We start from the raw sequence: 19,493 nt of genomic DNA, 5'->3' as shown, positions 1-19,493 counted from the left end.
TTTTCACGATTTAGATGTTTAGACACACAGATGGCAAACAGTAGCCTGTGTTGCAACATCCCAGCTTACTAGACTAGACTACACTTTGCCTGCCCCGAATTCACTCAACATAACTCACCTAAACCAACTAGCCCTCCTAACTTTATATTTCAATATCTCCAGCTGACACCATGCTGGTTGTTTTTTGTAATCTTGTACTGGCAAAGCTGATTTAGCTTAGCCCACTAGACTACACCTTTTGGAAACAGATACAGTCCCGGTCTACTAGTGTGCTAAGCTAATTTAGAATAGAATAGAATGCCTTTATTGTCACTATATCTAATTGTACATGTGTATAGTGAAAATAAAGGCATTCTATTTATTCTATTCTATTCTATTCTATTCTATTTAGCTGCATGTTTTCTGTAATATTTATCCAATTTAGCTTAGCAGACAAGACCGCACTTTTTAGCTAAGCATGCCTCTATCGACTTGTTTGCTAAATTAATTTAGGTGCATACTTTCATAATTTTGGACCGGCAAATATCAGTATAAACTACTTTAGCTTAGCAGACTAGACTTAGCCTTTTAAGTTAATTTTAGCTTAGTAGACTTGACCAGGTTTCAGCTTAGCATGCCCACAACATGCTTAGCCAAAAAGTACGCTACTTGTCTGTTTAATATTTTCCTCAGCTGGCTGCTTGTTTTTCCTAATAAAAAATTGTTCCTGATACTGGCTGTTAGCAATAGGTCTGTGTAAACAGTTGTAATCAGAGAGTAATGTGACTACACACTTGATACTAACCATTAAAAATACATTTTTCTCCTTTTTAGAGAATTCTATTATACAACAATATGTACTATTAAGTTTATTTTACCATAGAAAACTAATCTTGAGGATCAGCCATTATTATTCCTAAAGGCAACAAAAACTGTGCTTTGGTTTTTAATTTTCTACTCATGCTAACAATCAAACAGTCTGTCATTTCCTTAAATGTCACCGATTTAAAACAGCTACATGCAATATTTTTAATAACAATATGTCAGATGACAGTATGAAAGCAATACGACTACGTAAGACGGACCATTATGTTCAGTGCTACTGTTGTGGTTGGCTTTCATTTTTTGTGCTACTTGAGCAGGAGGGGTTAGTTGTTTTCAGTTATTAAATCATTAAAAAGTCACTGTATGTTATACTAACCAGCATATAGCACACAAGACACTTAGAGCCTTGCTGGTGCACACAACAGATAAATTAGCAGCTATGGAACCACATACATCCAGCTACAACAGATGGTAGAGATCAAAAACTGAGCAAAAACAGTGGACATGCTTTCATCCGATTAATGCTAATGAACTGTAACAAAAGGTGATAAACTAAAGCAAAAATAGAAGTATATGTAGGTTTAAATGCGCAAATAAATATCTCCAAATACAGCTACCTAAGTTGTAACGTGGGGCCTCCAAGGACTTGTTTATCAGCACGTCTAGCAGATGCTTTATCAGGTTGAGATGTCGGAAATTTCAAGGCCAAGCCTAACCTTAACCTTCCTCAAACCATTCCTGAACTATTTTCCTGCTGAAAGAGGCCATGAGAGAATACAGATGCCATCTCCTTCTATTGCTCTGTGGTCCAGTTCTGATGCTCATGTCAACTGTAGGACCTTTCATCAGCGGACAGTGGTCTGCACCAATGGAACCTCATGTGCAACCATTAAGGTTTTCAGCTATTTGTGACACATAGCTCTTCTTGGAATCACATTTGGAAGACGGGAACACAAGACCAACTGTTTTGGAGATGCTCTGGCCATCGCAATGTGTCCAAGTGGCTCAGACCCTTACGCTTCCAACACATCAACTTCAGGAAGTGACTGTTACCTTTCTGCCTAACATAACCCACCCCTCGACAGGTTCCAAGCTAATCGGTACTATTCACTTTACGTGTCAACGAGTTTAATGTCTCCTCTCAGTGAGCTAAATGTTTTTCATGTGAATCTTTACATTGTAATCACAGTGACAACATACAGTAGAGGTATAAACAAAATGTAAAGCCATTAACAGAACCACAAAAAATAAAAAAACAAAAGTCGAACGTATCAGATCTTACATATAGCTGAACTTATATTTTATCAAGATGCCCTGATTAGGTGAGTTTAACATCTTTACATCTGCAACCGCAGGAAGATATGAGCAGACTGCAGAGAACAGAGTGCCACATTATCTGGACTGGGTTAAGTCTGCAGGTACAAAAGAAACAAATGCAACCCACAAAAGACGAGAACAAACATCGGCTGCTTGCATGCACGCCCTGCAGAGAATAAACCCAGCTGATAACCGGAGAATTGCACTCCTATACCAGGAAGATTAGCTCACTTGTTGTTTGTGAGTTGCACGAGATGTTGATAAGAGTGGGCAAGGCTTTACCCCCATGCATTATAAGAGTGTGGATGGTCGCAGGAGAGGAGAAAGTTAGTTCACGCTGTCTGCAGCACCATGGTTCATCACTCAGCCTGTCTGCTGCCGCTGCTGCTCATCTGCCTGGCAGGTAAGAAGATGCAGAGACATAATAAGCCTCTGCTTGCAGCAGTCAGGATTTTTGGATGATTTAAAAGCTCATTAATTTGTATGACTGGATTTTTTCGTTAGTTTATTCTCTTTTCTTACATTTAAGGTTTTTCTGCCAGTGAAACTGAGCATGGTGGAATCAAAGCAGACACCGCATGTAAGATACTCTTACTTCCCATATTTTTTGTCTTTATGATTTCAAAATGTTATGTAATTAAAAAAGAAAAAGAAAAAATAACATATCAATGATTCTTGGAAGGGTTCAAGCTTTATTTAACTTCCTCTAACAGATGGGCCGTCCTCAATGGAGATAAATGGAGTCAGCATAGTGACAGTGGGAATCCCGTATGGTTTCACTTGTTGGGCTGACTGTTATCCGAATTGCCAGTACACCTGGACCAGGGGTAATGTGACTTCTAAAGGGTCAGAGCTGAGCCTGACTCTTCCGCACTTAGAGCCCACACAGACCCTGACCTGTACAGCGGTAAACCCTGCTACGGGGAACTCAGCCTCAGCCCATAAGACGCTGCAAGTGACAGGTATGAGTGACCAATTCAGGGAGGAAAGCTCATGAATTTCCTCAGGAGGGCTTCTTTTCAGTCACGTTGTTTTTCCAAACTTTTCAGCTGGGCCAAAAAACATACAGATCAGCGGTCCGCCCATGCTGACTTTTGGCACTGCATCCAACTTCACCTGCTCAGCTGACTGCTTCCCCTCTTGTACCTACACGTGGACCATTATCTTCGAAGATGAGGTTTACAGCACTGAAAAAGGCAACACAATCTCTGTCTCTCCACCTGCCAGTACCATTACTTCAGAAACTCTGCTCTGTGAGGCTCAAAACACTGTCTCACAGCTCTACATCTCTACACTTCTCAGTCTGTGGGTGGCAAGTACGTGAAAGATTTTTTTCTCTGAGAACTAAAATCTAACTAATGATTTAATAATAACAATATAATCATGCACTGTTTCTCATTTTCTCAACCTTGTTCTTTAGGCTTATCTGACGTTAGCATTACTGGTGACAGTACAGTGACGATGGGCCAGCAGTACATATTCACATGCTCTGCATTGTGTATTCCGCCCTGCGTCTTCACATGGAAGTACATGGGGAAGACTTTCAAGGGACAACAAATCCAGTTACCAATCTTAAACCAGGGGAATAAGACAAAATGTGAAAATAAGCTGGAGATGACTTTTAATGACTACTCTAAAACTGAGCCTCTAATCTGTGAAGCCACAAACACAGCATCTAATGCTACAATGACCGCCACTATGAACCTAACTGTCATTGGTGAGTATGCCATATTTCTCCCACTAGATTTCTGAATGAAAATGGGTTCAGTTACAAGAAGCTATTGTTTTTTTTATATTAATATTATTTATCCCCACAGACCCCATCTCAGTCAGACCAGCTTCTCAGGCTCCGCCAGTGGAAGGAGAGCCTTTCTCTCTGCAGTGCGTCGGCTCTCAGAATCCTGCCTCCATTACATGGCTAAAGAACGAACAACCAATGCTGGCATCTGAAAGAGTGCAATTCTCGCCTGACAACGCTACGGTGGACTTCACTCATCTCCTGCAGACAGATGATGGCATATACCAATGTGTGGTGGCAGAGGGGGGCACCCCCATCCATTCTATTGGCTACAAAATGCAAGTAAACTGTAAGTATATGGTATTTGGAGTCTCGTCAAAATGTACAAGTTTTTCCAAAGAAACTTTAAAGGTTATCTGAAGCCTAATGTCCAATATTTTCCTCTCTATAGTGGCTGTTACCAATATATAGTATGTCTTACAAGCAAATGCAACATAGCATAATAGGGTGAAAGTAACATTTCAAGGTCCATTTTTCAAGTAAATTTATATCCAAAAAAAAAAAGGTTCAAAAAGGCAACTGGACTTGTAGTTTTTTAGAGAAGACGTTTCACCACTCATCCAAGTAGCTTCTTCAGTACTAAGGGACTGGTGGGAAGTCTGAGGTTTAAATAGGAACTCCTCCTGAAAAAACGTGCTTGTTATGCTAATAACCAGAAACTGGTGCAGCTAATTTCCATTAACGGCTGGGTACTTACCTGTTGTTGAGGGGGGACTGTTTTGTCCCTGTCCTCTTCCCTATGAATGGTTCTCTAACGACTCTTGGCCGTCTGAGGCTCCAGTGTCAAGGTGTGAATGAGATTGAAACTTCGCAGGTACCAGCACGGGAGAGCCAGCTCATCAGGAAACGATTCAGCGTTCCACCTACACCTGAAGGACAAAGGACACTCCTTTGAAGATAACAACGTCCAAATCTTAGCCAGAGAAGACCGATGGTTTGAAATAGGAGTAAAGGAAGCCATCTATGTCAAACTGGAAAAACCTTCACTAAACAGAGGAGGTGGACTGAGATTCAATCTGCCATCTGTTTACAATACTTTTTAACTTCTGTCCCCAAGAAGTTTCAATCTCATTCACACCTTGACACTGGAACCTCAGACGGCCAAGAGTCAGCCAAATGAATACCCTCACTTTCTAACCATGGATGGGAAACTACAGTTGCCAACACACAAACTTTGGACTTGCGTACTTGGTAGTTGAGACACGTTACGGTAAATTTGTAATTTGAACAGTAGCGCACTTGACGATGCCTGCAAAATGCATGCTGGGATGGCTGTTCCAAATCCACACAAGTGGACAAACCTCCTGATGCATCCCTAACATATCCAGGCCTTTGGACACATTTTGAGAAACACTGGTCTCTAGTGGCAGTGTTTGGTTCGTCCATTCTGAGCTACGGTAGCAACATGGTGGCAAATATGGTGATAATGTAAATAGCTACATCATCAGGCATTGCATAAATCATAAATTACATTTCAGTCACATCTTAATTGACATTTCTACAGTAAATAAACCAGATTATAATTTCTGACTGGCATGTTGTTAGATGTCAGCTTGTAGAATAAATGCATGAACTTCAGATATACTTGCAGGAAGAAGGTGCTGAAAGGGAAGAGTGTTGCGATAAAAAAAAAAAAAGTAAGCTAATGCAAAATGTCACCTAATTTTCTGGTGTCTTGTGTCCCACTGCCAGTCTCTCAGCCTGTAGAAACACATTCAGTGGTATTTATTGACATATTGTTTTTCATTCTGATTAAACACAAAAGCCATAGCATTTAAAAGTATGAGCTTTAGAAAAACTGGTGGGCATTTTTCTCCTTCTGTAAATTCAAGCAGTTTCCTTGAGCTTTCAGTCTTTATGCTAAGTTAAGCTAAGGTAACTGAGCTGTGCTTCATATTTAGCATACAAAGCCAAGAACAGTAATGAATGTGTTACAAGTATTTAAAGTGTAATTTACCCAATTATAGATGTGTATTCAATTGATTAACGTTTCTTACATTTTCTAGATGGACCAGATAAAGTGGCAATAGTGGAACCAAACAAAGGGCCGGTGGGAGAAGTGATGTTCGCTCTGCCTGGATCCACAATGGAGCTGCAGTGTTTGGTGGCCTGCTTCCCCGTTTGTTCCATCACCTGGTTTTACAACAGCACACTCCTCTCCAAAAATACTTCCATACTCTTCACACCTATAACCTCTCCATACAAAGCTACTCTTACGTGTGAGGCTTTTAACGCAGTGACGAAGAAAAATAAAAAAGCTGAGACCACAGTAGTAGTGCCTGGTAAGAAAACAATAGGAATCGACTCCTTTTGCTGTTATTCACTAGCTTTTCTGTTTGTGTTTGAGTAGATTTTTACTATGGTTTTCAGTTGCTTGTATTTCTCCGTCTTCTTTCTTGCAGAGGGACCAAAGAACGTGGTTATTTCAGGGCCAGACTCCCTTAAAATCGGGTTCACTGCAAACTTTACGTGCTCGGCTGAGTGCACTCCTCCCTGCATCATCACATGGAACCTGTATAGGAGGAATGTGACAGGTGGCATGGTTGATATCACTGTGAACCGCCAAGTTGTCAGTGAGTCCATCAGTTGCCATGCTGAGAACGTTGTCACCGGGAAGACAGTGACAGTCAACAAGACGCTGAGTGTCTCCAGTAGGTTGTTGTCTGATGTTTCAGTGTATAAAGGCATTGTAGCGGCTATCCGTGATAACTCCAGTCTAATTCTCACTGCAGATCCTCACTGGTGTGGATATGTAAAAATGGGTTCAGGTACAAGAAGCTATTTTTTTATATTCATGTTTGGTGTTTTGAATGGTTTATCCCCGCAGACCCCATCTCAGTCAGTCCAGCTTCTCAGGCTCTGCCAGTGGAAGGAGAGCCTTTCTCTCTGCAGTGCGTTGGCTCTCAGAACCCTACCTCCATTACATGGCTGAAAAACAACCAACCAATGTTGGCATCTGAAAGAGTGCAGTTCTCACCTGACAACACTACTGTGAACTTCATTCATCTCCTGCAGACAGATGATGGTATATACCAGTGTGTGGTGGCAGAGGGGGGCTCCCCCATCCAGTCTACTGGCTACAAAATGCAAATAAACTGTAAGTATATGGTCATCATCGTACACGTTTTTCCTAAAAACTTTAAAGGTTATCTGAAGCCTAATATCCAGTATTTTCCTCTCTATAGTGGCTGTTACCGATATATAGTGTGTCTTACAAGCAAATGCAACATAGCATAATAGGGTGAAAGTAACATTTCAAGGTCCATTTTTCAAGTAAATTTATGTGCAATTCACATCTGAGTGGTTCTTCTCATTCAGACTTTAGGGGTTTATAAAAAGTAACTTTTTTATTAGCACATAATTGTCCTTAATGAATTTAAAGGATTTAAGCCGTAAACTAAAGATATCTAGGGACAGCGTTTCACACTTTGTCTCTTGGGGCAACTATGTGAAAGAAATTTAAGGACTTTTGTGTTGGTTTAGTGCCCTCTACTGTTGAGGTTGGGTAGTGCAACCAAATGAATATCCTCACTTTTTAACCATGTATGGGAAACTACATTTGCCAACACACAAACTTTGGACTTGTAATTGAGAGACATTACAGTAAGTTCGTAATTGTAACAGTAGCGCACTTGATGATGCCTGCAAAATGCATGCTGGGATGGCTGTTCCAAATCCACACAAGTGGATAAACCTCCTGATGCATCTCTATCATATACGGGCCTTTGGACTGTACAGATGCGTATACTGAATTGGAACCGTACTTGGGCAACGAGAACACAAGTACAGATCAGAACACATTTTGAGAAACATTGCTCTCTAGTGGTTGCATTTGGTTCGTCATTCTGAGCTACGGTAGTAACATGGTGGCAAACATGGTGATAACGTAAATAACTACATTATCAGCCACTGCATAAATCATAAATTACATTTCAATCACATCTTAATTGCCATTTCCACAGTAAATAAACCAGAACCAGATTAGAGTTTCTGACTGGCCTATGTTATCAGATGTCACCATGTAGAATAAATGCATTAACTTCAAGTATACCGCCGGTACAGAAAGTATTCAGACCCCTTACATTTTTCACTCTTTGTTCTATTGCAGACATTTGCTAACATCATTTAAGTTAATATTTTTCCTCATTAATCTACACACAGCACCCCATTTTGACAGAAAAACTGAAATGTAGACATTTTCGCAAATTCACTAAAAAAGAAAAACTGAAATATCACATGGCCATAAGTATTCTCTACACTCCTGCAGGAAGAAAGCGCTGACAGGGAAGAGTGTTGCGATTAAAAAAAAGGAAGAAAAAGGTTAAGCTAATGCAAAATATCACCTAATTTTCTGGTGTCTTGACTAGTCTCTTAGCCTTGAGATTTCAGTCTCTATGCTAAGCTAACTGAGCTGTGCTTAATATTATCATACAGATCCGAGAACAACAGTGAATCTGTATTTAATGTGTAATTTACCCAGAGTTGAGTATTCAATTGATTAATCTTTCTTACATTTTCTAGATGGACCAGATAAAGTGGCAATAGTGGAACCAAACAAAGGGCCGGTGGGAGAAGTGATGTTCGCTCTGCCTGGATCCACAATGGAGCTGCAGTGTTTGGTGGCCTGCTTCCCCGTTTGTTCCATCGCCTGGTTTTACAACAGCACACTCATCTCCAGAAATACTTCCATACTCTTCACACCTATAACCTCTCCGTACAAGGATACTCTTACCTGTGAGGCTTTTAACGCAGTGACGAAGAAAAATAAAACAGTCGAGACCACAGTAGTAGTGCCTGGTAAGAAAACAATAGGAATCGACTCCTTTTGCTGATATTAGCTTTTCTGTTTGTGTTTGAGTAGATATTTACTACAGTTTTCAGTTGCTTGTATTTCTCTGTCTTCTTTCTTGCAGAGGGACCAAAGAATGTGGTGATTTCAGGGCCAGACTCCCTTGAAATTGGGGTCACAGCAAAGTTTACGTGCTCGGCTGAGTGCACTCCTCCCTGCATCGTCACATGGAACATGTACGGGAAGAATGTGACTGGTGGCATGGTTGATATCACTGTGAACCGCCAAGTTGCCATTGAGTCCATCAGATGCCATGCGGAGAACGCTGTCACCGGGAAGACAGTGACAGTCAAAAAGACGCTGAGTGTCTCCGGTAGGTTGTTGTCTGACGTTTGAGTGTATAAAGGCATTGTAGCTGATATCCGTGATAACTCCAGTCTAATTCTCACTGCAGATCCTAACTGGTGTGGATGTTGAGACACTGGAAGAACTGCGCTCCAGCTGCAAAATAGTTTCTTTATCTGCTCTGCACACAGCAGAGAACACTCATATACTTTGGTTATCGTTTCATTAATGATACTTCTTGTTCAAGCATTGCGTTCTCTGACTGCGAGCAACTTGAGACCTGACCAGGGTGTTTCCCTGCCTTTAACACAATGCACACTGGGACGGGTTCCAATATCCCACAGCAAGATTAGACAGGTAGAGAAAAACGACATATGGACTGTGTGCGGCCTTTAGGTTTGGATAAGACAAGGCTAATCTAATTTTCTGTTCCCATTTGTCTTGACAACTGTTATGTTTAATAAATGCTGAGCTGCATTACTGTTGCTGATTACCTGGTGCCAATTCATTACACATCAGAGAGGTGGTATGCTCCAAAGACGTCACGCACACAAATTACAAAATACCACTTTATTTATAGTTGACCAAAAAGACTGACAAACTAAACACCTTCATCTCTTGCACAGTTTTCTTTTGTTTACGCCGGTTTAGCCCAATGCAGGACTTATTTGGCCGGTCTAGAAACGGGAAGAGCATTCGAACACTGCATAGACCCAGCCATACTTTTACATTGCTTTTAAGATAGTTGGAAATGCACACTTCCCGTTCATAGAAAATGTCCTTCTGTGGCCCAGTAAAATATCTGTCAGTTTAAAAAATAAAGTGTCCTTTTAAAAACCTTGAACTCAGTGTAATATCCACTTAAAAGTTTACCACTATTTTTATTTTCAGCACTGCCTGTTCATCAGTTTAAGGAACCACTTATTCAACTTTTAAATAAAGTTAAACTGGACCAAGCTGATATATTATAGTTGTCCATTTGTCCAGTTCAAAGGAAGTGAAATTAATGAATATTTATTGAGTATTAGAATATATCTCAATAGTTGGATGTGAAATCTCCAGTGTGTTGAGTTTGCACATACGCCTTAAATTCAAGTGTCAGATGCCATACTTCTTCTGTAACGCTGCCACAGATGATCCGTCTAGGTCAGCTTGGTGAAGAAAGTCAAACAGCTCTTTAAGTACTGGGGGAGGAAACAAAAGTAAAGTACGAGAATTATAAATATGATGGATTGTGTGAAATAAGAGAAAATAAAAGTATGAGCTTCAGGGATACTCCACCTTTCTTCTCCGGGGATGACATGAACATCACGGCCATGTCGAAACGTCTCACGCTTGCTAGACTGCTGAGGGTCTCTAGTGTGACGGCCGGTGCTTCATTCCTGCATATAAACTAATATTAGTACACACAATATGATATAAAAACTGTTTTGTTTCCGGGATATTAAGAGTTTGTAACTCTAACTCTGTTTGTCTTCTAGTGTAAGAAGCAGCAAATGCGGCTGTGCTGAATTATTAGGCATGTCCAGAAACCAATAGTAGTATCTGATCCTGTGCTCATCGAATCATACTCATAAAACAGCTCCAATTCAAACGCGTCCGATTGCACTTACACTAATAGAATCCAGGATTACAATATGTAACCAACCAGCAGGTTAACGAGGCTCTTTTAACTCAGAGAAGTGACGCTGTGGAAATCGGGTTTAAATATTCTGACATCAGCCTATAAAAAGACACTAGCAAGAAGTGCTGAATCAGTGGGACGGCATGTTGCTGGTAGCATGTAGCTGCTGTCATCAATCAGAAGCAGGCTGTGGAAATATTTGGGTCACAATATGAGCTCCCATTGCTCACCAGCAGACAGTTGTGGAAAATATGCCGTCTATTGTGGCTCCATTAGAGGAGTTAAGTAAACGTAAGTAGATCGAGGGCAGATACCACGAGCTGTATTTAAAGAACTCACTTGATATAGAAGTCGTGCAGCGTCGTCAGGATCTGATTGAGGATGTCAGGTTCTAGGGAGTTGTGGAAAAGCTTAACGTATGCTTCTGGCTTGATTTGCTGCAAATAAAAAAAAAGGATGATCATTTACTTTTCAGCAGCTAAGTTTCATTTGTTAATTCACTTCTGACAGCTATTTTAAAATCCAAATTCATGGCTGAATTAAAGAAAGAATAGGAAAAGCTCACCCTTAGATATCTGTAAATCACTTCGGGCTCTTTCCCGATCTTGCGGAGGTCAGCCTCCAGCTGGAAGCTGTTGGTGGGTGGAGGAGGCAGCTCTGTCACTGTGGAGGAGGGTCTGACTGATGGTTCAGGAGGATGAACAGTTTCCTCCTGTGCTGGTCGTTTGGTCTCTTTGCTAGCAGGAGTTCTGGTGAACAGAAGCAGGACACCCGTTTACTGAGTGGAAATGATGTTAAGAACACACACAAACAACAAGTATAACAACCAGATGACACAATGGTTGAAAAAAAAAAAGTAAGTACTACTTACTGTTCAGATGCATGCGAGGGGACATCCGATATCTCCTCGATTTTGATCATCTTGGCGCTGGGGGATGTGGACAGTGGAGAAGATCCATCATCAGCCTCCTTCACCACTTCCTGGAGGAAGGTCTTGGAGGGACCAGATTCCTCGTCAGGCACTGTCACCTTTCCGCTGACTTCCTCAATGTCAATCCTCCTCAGAGGCTTCTGAAGAACGGGACAGAGAAAGTGTTGTCAAGCTTTATAAAATAAACAGCCTCCCATTGCCAATTCTGATCCTTTCGGTGAAGGTAAAATGAAAGAAAAAAAACAGCAGTCAGATGCTCAGTCTCCACTGAGGTCTATTACGCCACTTGGTGGAGAAAGACTGTTAAAACATGTAAGGATGGGGAAAAGAAGACGATGTCACACTCCTGACACCCTTTATGATTCTCTACATACATTAGTTTGCCAATTATTTTTCCATCTAAAGCACTAGTTTTGTCTGTCAAACTGCCTAAACTCAAACTTGTTTTATAAACTCATGACAAACTACAGTATGTTAATTGTTTAGACACTAACTTATCTGTTAAATGAACTGAGTCTACAATCCTTAATGCAGTGGCGCCAGTTCAAGACCAGCTCGTGCCATTTCCTGCACATCATTCTCTCTCTCCTTCCCATCACTTCCTGTCCCTCTGTATCAGTCTATCCAATAAAAGTCAGAAAAGAAGCTTACTTCAACATGAAACACTTGCGATGCTGTTACACCAAACCATTATTTTCAGTATCATACACTACTAATATCTGCCTTTACTGCTTTCAGTGCAGCAGAAAGCAGCTATCCTACTCTGAGTGGTGTCAAATCTGACTCATGCATTGGAGCAAAATCTTATAAAGAGACATTTGCAACTCACAGTCGAGCGCAGATGTGTTGGTTTGTCTATTGGCTGGACTGTTCTCCTCTGCGAGCCCGCCTCCGTTTGAAGAAGCCCACTGGAGGCCGTGTCCTATACAAATAATACACGAGAAAAACTGCAATGAGAAAAAAAGAAGTCTGGAAGCTCAAACGTGTATTTTACACTTATAATTCGGTTTTGAAACATACAATCTGGAGTTTCTGGAGTTCATTCAGGGCCTGCTTGTTCCCTGGTTCCAGTTTCAACAGCTGCTGAAAATCTGTGGCGCACACAAGAGACGTAAAGATGGGAATGAACACAGCAGTAGACGGACAGAAAGAAAGAAGAATACTGCTAAATCTGTGACGCCCGTTTTAGCGGATATAAAATGTAGTCGCTGCTGTTCAATTTTTTGGGGCGGTTTGGTGCAGCACCTTGTTTGGCCTCCTCCAGTTTCCCTAAAGCGACTCTGGCTGTGCCTCGGCGAGCGAAAGCCTTGGAGTAAGTACCGTCCAAGGAAATGGCTTTAGTGCAGTCCTCTTCAGCTTCTTTATACCTGGAACAGAATTAAAATGACAAGGCCTAGTATGAGTATGCTGCCAGCAATATTTATTAAATAACATCTACAGAGAAACAAAATGAAAAACCTTCACTGATTTATAATTTGTTCTAACAGAATTATTTTTCAATTACTTCTCAAGCTTCAGGAAGGCCATGGCTCTGTTGGCAGGCAGAAGGACGTTCATGCTGTCGGCCTCCATTCCTCTGCTGTAGCACTCCACAGCTGCCTCATACTTCCCCTCTTTGAAATAAGCATTCCCCTGAAATCACATCCAGCAACCAACAGTTTATTTTAGGGTTTGGGGAATAACATGCCGTGGTACAGAACTAAAAAGCTGTCAGCAAAGCTTACTCTGTCTTTCTGGACAACCGCCTCCTGTCTTCTCTGCTGTTCCTCCACGAGTCCCTGCTGATCAGGATCGGCTGAAGGAGCATCCCCCGTCGGCGTGGCTTCACTGGGGACAGCAGACTCCTGAAGGCCGAGGGCCTGAAAGAGACACAACATTTGAAGGACATTAGAGAGGAGGAGGTTGGAGAGCTGATTGCAAAATAGAAATTTTTGCTGCACACTCACCTCTTTGATTTTCTTCACTTCATTTTGTGCTTCTAAGTTCCCAGGGTCAAGGTTCAGAACCATCTCATAATCTGTTCAGAAACAGATTCATTTTTTCGTCTCAGTACACTCAAGTTAGAAGACAATGGCCACTGTATGATAACATGAACACTAGAATTCCACTAATAATCAGAATCAGAATAACAGCCCAATGAAAATAAAAATGTTTCCTGTAATTATCTTAATGAGAACATTCTGACTAGATCTTAGGACATTTTCAGATTGAGAGGGGTGGTGTAAATTTTTGATAGTCTGTTCTATAGGAAAATATCAGCACTTAATATAAACATTATTTTGTTCAGCATCCATGTTAACAATTAAATCGGAATCAGAATAATTTAATTAGGTCGACTCCACATAAAAAGGTAGCCACTGTCTCGTCCTTTGAACCAAGCGTTACCTTCTAGGGCAGATTCATATTTCTTCAGTGCAAAGCGAGCCGCTCCTCTCCGAGCATAGGCTTTGAAGTATTTACTGTCGAGAGCGATCGCTAGGTTGCAGTCGGACTCTGCCACCGCGTACCTGCAAAGGAGGAACCCTTGATCACTTACAGGGAATTAAAAGCTACGTTCTACCAGTACAGTTGAACGTAGGAAACCTCCACTTCAGTCTCAATAGCTTTATCGAAAAACACCAAAAACATCTTTAGAACTCAGTCGACTGAAACTTAAGGATCTAGGTGCAAAGCAAGGAAACAATTATACGACACGTGTGCTGCAAACAAATACAACAAAGACGCACTGCAAATAGAACAGACAACAACAAATATATTGTGATGAACCTTGTTAGGAACACACTTTACTGTCCAGTGCATTGTGACTTTTTAAGTTTGTGAAGTCAGCCGTTTGTTTAACATGATGTTAGCAAACAGTGTTACATTACAAACTGCATTTGAATTTGCAGTTTAATAAGCATGCTGAACACAAGGCTAACTGCTAACTGGATAAATAACCCTTGACGCCTGTGCTACCTGCAGCACGTTTCTGTGTTTGCTTGTGCTGAGTACTTGCAGCACATGAGCTGCAAACTGTTTTCTTAATTTGCATGTGTTGTCCACGACAATACAGCAGCCGTACGATACGCTGTACTTACTTTTTGAGTCTAAAGAAGGAGGTCGCTCTGTTTGTGGGAAGCACGGGGTTGTAAGGGTCTGCACCCATCCCTCTGGTGTAACATTCAATGGCAGCATCATAATTCCCATCTTTAAAAAACTTGTTACCCTGGAAAACAAACCGCGTTAGCAGGAATAGTTATGCTTTATTTTTATCACAGTATCTCTCATTTAATGTTTACCTTTTCTTTCTCAGCCAGTGCTTTCTCCTGATCAACTGCAGCTTCCTCTGAGTCTGACTCATTTGACTCTGCGGGACAGTCCTCCTTATCCATTTCTGACAGAACCTTGTCCTACGGTGAAAAATGAAAGCTGCAGTTAACTTTTGCTATTGATATACTGTAATATGTTAAAAGATTTCAAATAGATGCATTAGATACCACATCAAACTTGTCCCATGATCGATAGTCGTATGCTTTTATTCTTGACTCCTGCGTTGACTCCTCTGTTTTAGTGTCACCGTTGCCAGTAAGATCCTTCCTCTTCTTCTTCTTCTTCGTTTTGTAGTCTTTGTTGCGCACAGGTGGGAGCTTTTTCTACAACACATGAGACAACAAGACGCTGAAGGGATTTCACGGCAAAACAATACCTGCTTACGACAAATTAGGGTGTCTAAAGCAGGGACAAACCTGAATCTCCTGGACTCCGCCAGTCCTCAGCTCCTCATCCTTCTTCTTTATGTCACTCTCCCAGCTCTCCAGCTCCTTCATGAAGCCGTGGAGGTCCTCCGCGTTTTGCCGCATCTGAAGCTGTAACTCAACGGCCTTGTTTCCCGCGGACATATTACTCCCTGTGAAACAGACATTTGTTTTGGGCAAATTCTTAACATTTGTCGTCTTAGAGTCGGTGCTGGCGCCGAGAGGGAAAAGTCGAGAATCACGCTGTCATGCTTTTTGCGGCTAGCAGCTAGCTTGCTAGCAAAAACCGCCACATATTTAGAGAAGAAAGTGAAGAAAGGGACTTTGTAGTTATTTGAACCTTACAAAATACCTGTCGCTTCTCTTCCTGGTTCACAGTTAAATGTAGTAGCACTTAGTCTGACTAAACACTAAGGAATAAAGTGACTTGATTCACAGCTGTCTGTTTATATTCGGAGCCATGGCAGCAGACTAGAGCCGCGTTTGCTCTACGTCGCATGCGCAGGACGTAACCAAAGATTGTCTACATATTGTAACAGACAACTCACTCCATAATTATTTTATTCGCACGTTAGTTTGTAAAAGCAAGCGAGCGACCTAAAATAAGTCACACACAACAAGGTTGTCGATTATTTGGCAAAATAGAAATTACACATTAGCTGTTTTAGCTATTTTTGCCAGGCAAAACTTCAGGGGATGGATTGACGGTGGCTCACTCACAAACGGCACCCAAATCACAGTCAGAGCTAACGACTTTCCTGCACGCTCTGAATAGACGATCTTTACTGCTCTCGAACAAAACTCTAAAAAAACCTCAAGTTTTATTTTTCTTTATTTCATTTTAACGTGAACTATATGTATTTAGTTTTTGTATAGAAGCGATATCCTTCACGTCACGAATTAAAAAAAATTACATTCATTACCTTTACCCTATAGCTACCACGTGATCTGCAATACTGTGACGATGACCTCTCTTGCTAGCTAGCTGTAGCTAACCAGGTGAAGTAGCATTTCTAAATTGTAGACATTTTATACAATGGGCCAGGGTAAACAAGAGGAGGAGTATGGATACGACTTATTCCCAACGAGAAAAACGGGCAGCAAGACGAGCGCAATCGCACAGAGCCTGTTCACTTTCAACCACAAGTGTCAGGTCATGTTAAAGTTTGCAATGGATACTAGTGAGTATGGATGCTAGCTAATTTAGCATGTTAAAGGGAATGTCATTTCCTGCAGCCAGTAGTTGATATGTTACTCTGAAATGAGATGTCTGCCAGATGTGTTTGTGATTTAAATGCATGTGCAGTGTCAGTGTTTTATAGTCGCTGTAGGTGTGGCAGCACTTAGCGTAAGCTAATGTAGCTGACAGTGGTTCTTGACAGTGAATGCTAACTGTAGCTCTGAGCTCAAGCTAACTTCTCTGTGTGTTTCTCTCAGGTCCTTATGCCCAGCTCCTCCTCAGTGCCATGAAGAGTTCAGGATGGTATGTGCCATTTCAAAATAAAATCCAATATCTTAACCACATTTGACCTTGAGCTATAAATCAAACTTGCCTGCAAGTCTTGTGTGTTTTTAATGTTCTTGTTCACATAGAGGAAAAATGCAGATTGCTATTTAAGCCTAACCATGATATTAATTTTGAAACTTAACTCTACTGCACACATGCAACAACATTCTAAATGCATTGCAAATACGTGTCTGCCAAAACAGCAAGGTGTTCAAAGACAGACATTTCTCCTGTGAAGACTGTGACGGGACGGTCAGCGGAGGCTTCGACGCAGCCTCCTCTCAAGTAAGACAGATGGCAGCAGAAAGATGCTGCAGGCTGTTCAGGATTGTGAGGACGCAACCTGCCGTTACAATGGTGTGTGCGTGTGTGCTTCCAGATCGTTTTGTGTCAGAACAACATCCACCAGCAGGCCCACATGAACCGAGTGGTCACGCACGAGCTCATCCACGCCTTCGACCACTGCCGGGCCAACGTGGACTGGTTCAACAACTATAGGCATTTGGCTTGTTCTGAGGTGAGTAACAGTAGGTTCAGCACCGACTTCCTCATAAAACAGCTGCAATGCACATTCACATAGTATTTTTTCTATCATTATTATTATAGATCTTGTTTTATGTCGCTATTTGACATGTGTTCTCATAAACAAGATATTTGAGAGGGATTTATTTCAGTAGGTATTTTATTGAGAATTAGGAAATCCTCCACATTCCATTTTCTCTAACTGTTTTAGATCCGGGCAGCTAACCTGAGTGGAGACTGCGCCTTTACAAATGAAGCTGCCAGATTCCACTTCGGCTTCAAGCAGCATCACCAGGTACTTGCCAATGTGTCCCCTTCGTTTTTTTTTTTGGCATTTAGCCCCGATCTGAAGCTTAACTCGTCTGTTCTCCTCGCGCAGGAGTGCGTTCGTGGCCGTGCCTTGCGCTCCATCCTGGCCGTGAGGAAGATCAGCCAGGAGGAGGCGGAGAAGATAGTCGACGAGGTCTTCGACTCCTGTTTCAACGACCACGCTCCGTTCGGGCGAATCCCGCACAGCAAGAAGGACGCCAAGTTCGCCTACAGAGATTACGTGAACAGAGATCGATATTACGCAAACCTTTAGTGTTGCATCTTCATTAAACTCCCAAGGGTGCTCTGGAGGGCGGCGATGCTGACGAGATGTGTAACCTCAGGGGTCTTGGTCAGCGTAGCAGCCTCAACAGCAAGACTGTGTTGATATCCATTCAAAATGGATTATCAGGCAATGATTTGTCCTTGAATCGGGCAACAAAGGAAGGAGCTGCAGAACATTTCATTTTCCAGTAGATGAGGCACTAGTTATTTTTATTGTTAGGTAATCGATGAGTGCTCTTAAGGAAGTAAGTACAAGATTTCCTTTTTGTCCGTCGGTCTTTGCTGTGAAAGTCCTGTAATGGCAAGTGAGGATGTGCTGTATTTCTCCCAGATGCTCTTCATCTTGTTGCCATAATGACCTCCACAAATTTCCTGTAAATAATTCTGATTGTGCTTTGAAATTGTATTTGAATTAAAGTTTAATTCCTCTGGGGGGGAAAAAAAGTTTGACTTTGTGTCTTGTCTGTGTGTCTCGCCGTTTAGCTTCCAGGTCACAACAAGTCTTCAAAGTTATTCTTAAGGACAAGAGAGGCCTGTTGTATTTGACCTCGGTCCAAAATGTTTGAACTTTTGACTCGCTAAAGAAGGATAAGCAAGTGTGTTTCTGTTTAGAACACATTCTGTCTAATCCTAACAGAGACAAGTAAGATGAGTGAAGCGGGAAAAGTTCTTCCACCATAACACAGTCAACAGTGTTCACATCTGTGCAGCCACTGTAAAATGTCATTGCTGACATCTTTATTGGACATTAGCATTTAAAGATTCTCATATCCTGCCAGAGATTAATGAGGGAAAAACTCATAAGGGAATTAGCCTCATAATCCGCCCCTCCTTCTTCGTCTTTTACCTCCTTGACTTCTGCCTATCTCAAAGACAACAGCCTCTGCATTGTAATCACAAAGTCACACAAGAGTGTAGTGTGATGCTCAGCATTCACCACTTAGAAAACTTCACAACACAAAATGAGCGCGGTTTTGAACAAGACGAGTGGGTGGGATGGGACAGGCAACGGGGATTAGGTTAATTCTAGGATCTTAACAGAGAAAAATTACGAACCACTTGAAGGCAGATTAGTGTGAGGCAAACACAAGAAAACTAAACACCGAAATAATATTTGGATTTGTGCAATGTCATACACCCAAAGCAGTCCAAATGAAGAAATCATACAAAACAATAGAATTACTCGGGGAATTGTGCACATATCAAATGCCGGCTATCAAATATGTTTGATACAATTAGACATGCAAAACAAGGCTGAGAATTTGTAAGACGACTCTACCAGGGACGGTAGCCTGGATTTAAGCCATAACGGAGGTCATGAGTCCAATAAAAACCCACCTCCACAGCGTAGTCTCATAGAAATATATAATTATTCTTAAATGACATGAGTCAGCTGATTAAACAACCACAGCAATAAAATCTAATTGAAGAAGAATCTGGGTTGCTGATTTCCTAAGATGCTAAAACTGCTAAAGATGTGAGCTCAGTCACAGGGCGGATTTTATTTTGTTATTCTTTTTTCTTAAGT

General features: G+C 41.5%; 2 protein-coding genes across 3 annotated transcripts; one reads left to right on the top strand and one right to left on the bottom strand.

Annotated features, from left to right (window-relative positions):
• Positions 1–9,608: 9,608 nt before the first annotated feature.
• Positions 9,609–15,803, bottom strand: rpap3 (RNA polymerase II associated protein 3). 2 transcript variants are annotated; one of them, XM_084573336.1, is made up of 17 exons: positions 15,695–15,803; positions 15,334–15,494; positions 15,085–15,240; positions 14,887–14,997; positions 14,686–14,813; positions 13,994–14,115; positions 13,555–13,625; positions 13,333–13,467; positions 13,113–13,240; positions 12,854–12,975; positions 12,629–12,699; positions 12,438–12,530; positions 11,549–11,748; positions 11,243–11,426; positions 11,017–11,114; positions 10,335–10,435; positions 9,609–10,237 (listed from the first exon to the last, which is right to left on the bottom strand). In XM_084573336.1, the coding sequence occupies exons 2-17, from the start codon at positions 15,484–15,486 to the stop codon at positions 10,152–10,154; spliced, it is 1,959 nt and encodes a 652-aa protein (XP_084429462.1). In that variant the 5' UTR covers positions 15,487–15,494; positions 15,695–15,803; the 3' UTR covers positions 9,609–10,151. The 2 variants fall into 2 exon arrangements, with proteins under 2 accessions (XP_084429462.1, XP_084429461.1); XM_084573335.1 differs by having other exon boundaries at positions 15,334–15,795.
• Positions 15,804–15,962: 159 nt separating this feature from the next.
• atp23 (ATP23 metallopeptidase and ATP synthase assembly factor homolog) lies at positions 15,963–18,415 on the top strand. The gene is made up of 6 exons (XM_084573982.1): positions 15,963–16,523; positions 16,780–16,825; positions 17,053–17,134; positions 17,229–17,366; positions 17,583–17,666; positions 17,751–18,415. Exons 1-6 carry the CDS (start codon positions 16,379–16,381, stop codon positions 17,952–17,954), a joined length of 699 nt encoding a protein of 232 aa, XP_084430108.1. The 5' UTR covers positions 15,963–16,378; the 3' UTR covers positions 17,955–18,415.
• The last annotated feature ends 1,078 nt before the right edge of the window (positions 18,416–19,493 follow it).

The sequence above is a fragment of the Chelon labrosus genome, assembly GCF_963514085.1.
Source record: "Chelon labrosus genome assembly, chromosome: 23".
NCBI lineage: Eukaryota > Metazoa > Chordata > Actinopteri > Mugiliformes > Mugilidae > Chelon > Chelon labrosus.
Note: the sequence above shows the minus strand (reverse complement) of the source record. Positions and strands in the feature narration are given on the sequence as shown.

What these genes read in the sequence shown, in the direction of transcription:
- atp23 (XM_084573982.1), top strand. Translation starts at nt 16,379, where the DNA reads ATGGGCCAGGGTAAACAAGAGGAGGAGTATGGATACGACTTATTCCCA. An exon ending in GCCATGAAGAGTTCAGGATG is followed by an intron (nt 16,826 to 17,052) that starts GTATGTGCCATT and finishes CTGCCAAAACAG; the next exon opens with CAAGGTGTTCAAAGACAGAC. An exon ending in TCGACGCAGCCTCCTCTCAA is followed by an intron (nt 17,135 to 17,228) that starts GTAAGACAGATG and finishes GTGTGCTTCCAG; the next exon opens with ATCGTTTTGTGTCAGAACAA.
- rpap3 (XM_084573336.1), bottom strand. Translation starts at nt 15,486, where the DNA reads ATGTCCGCGGGAAACAAGGCCGTTGAGTTACAGCTTCAGATGCGGCAA. An exon ending in CATGGGACAAGTTTGATGTG is followed by an intron (nt 14,998 to 15,084) that starts GTATCTAATGCA and finishes TTTTCACCGTAG; the next exon opens with GACAAGGTTCTGTCAGAAAT. An exon ending in AACTCCAGAAACTCCAGATT is followed by an intron (nt 12,531 to 12,628) that starts GTATGTTTCAAA and finishes TTATTTGTATAG; the next exon opens with GACACGGCCTCCAGTGGGCT.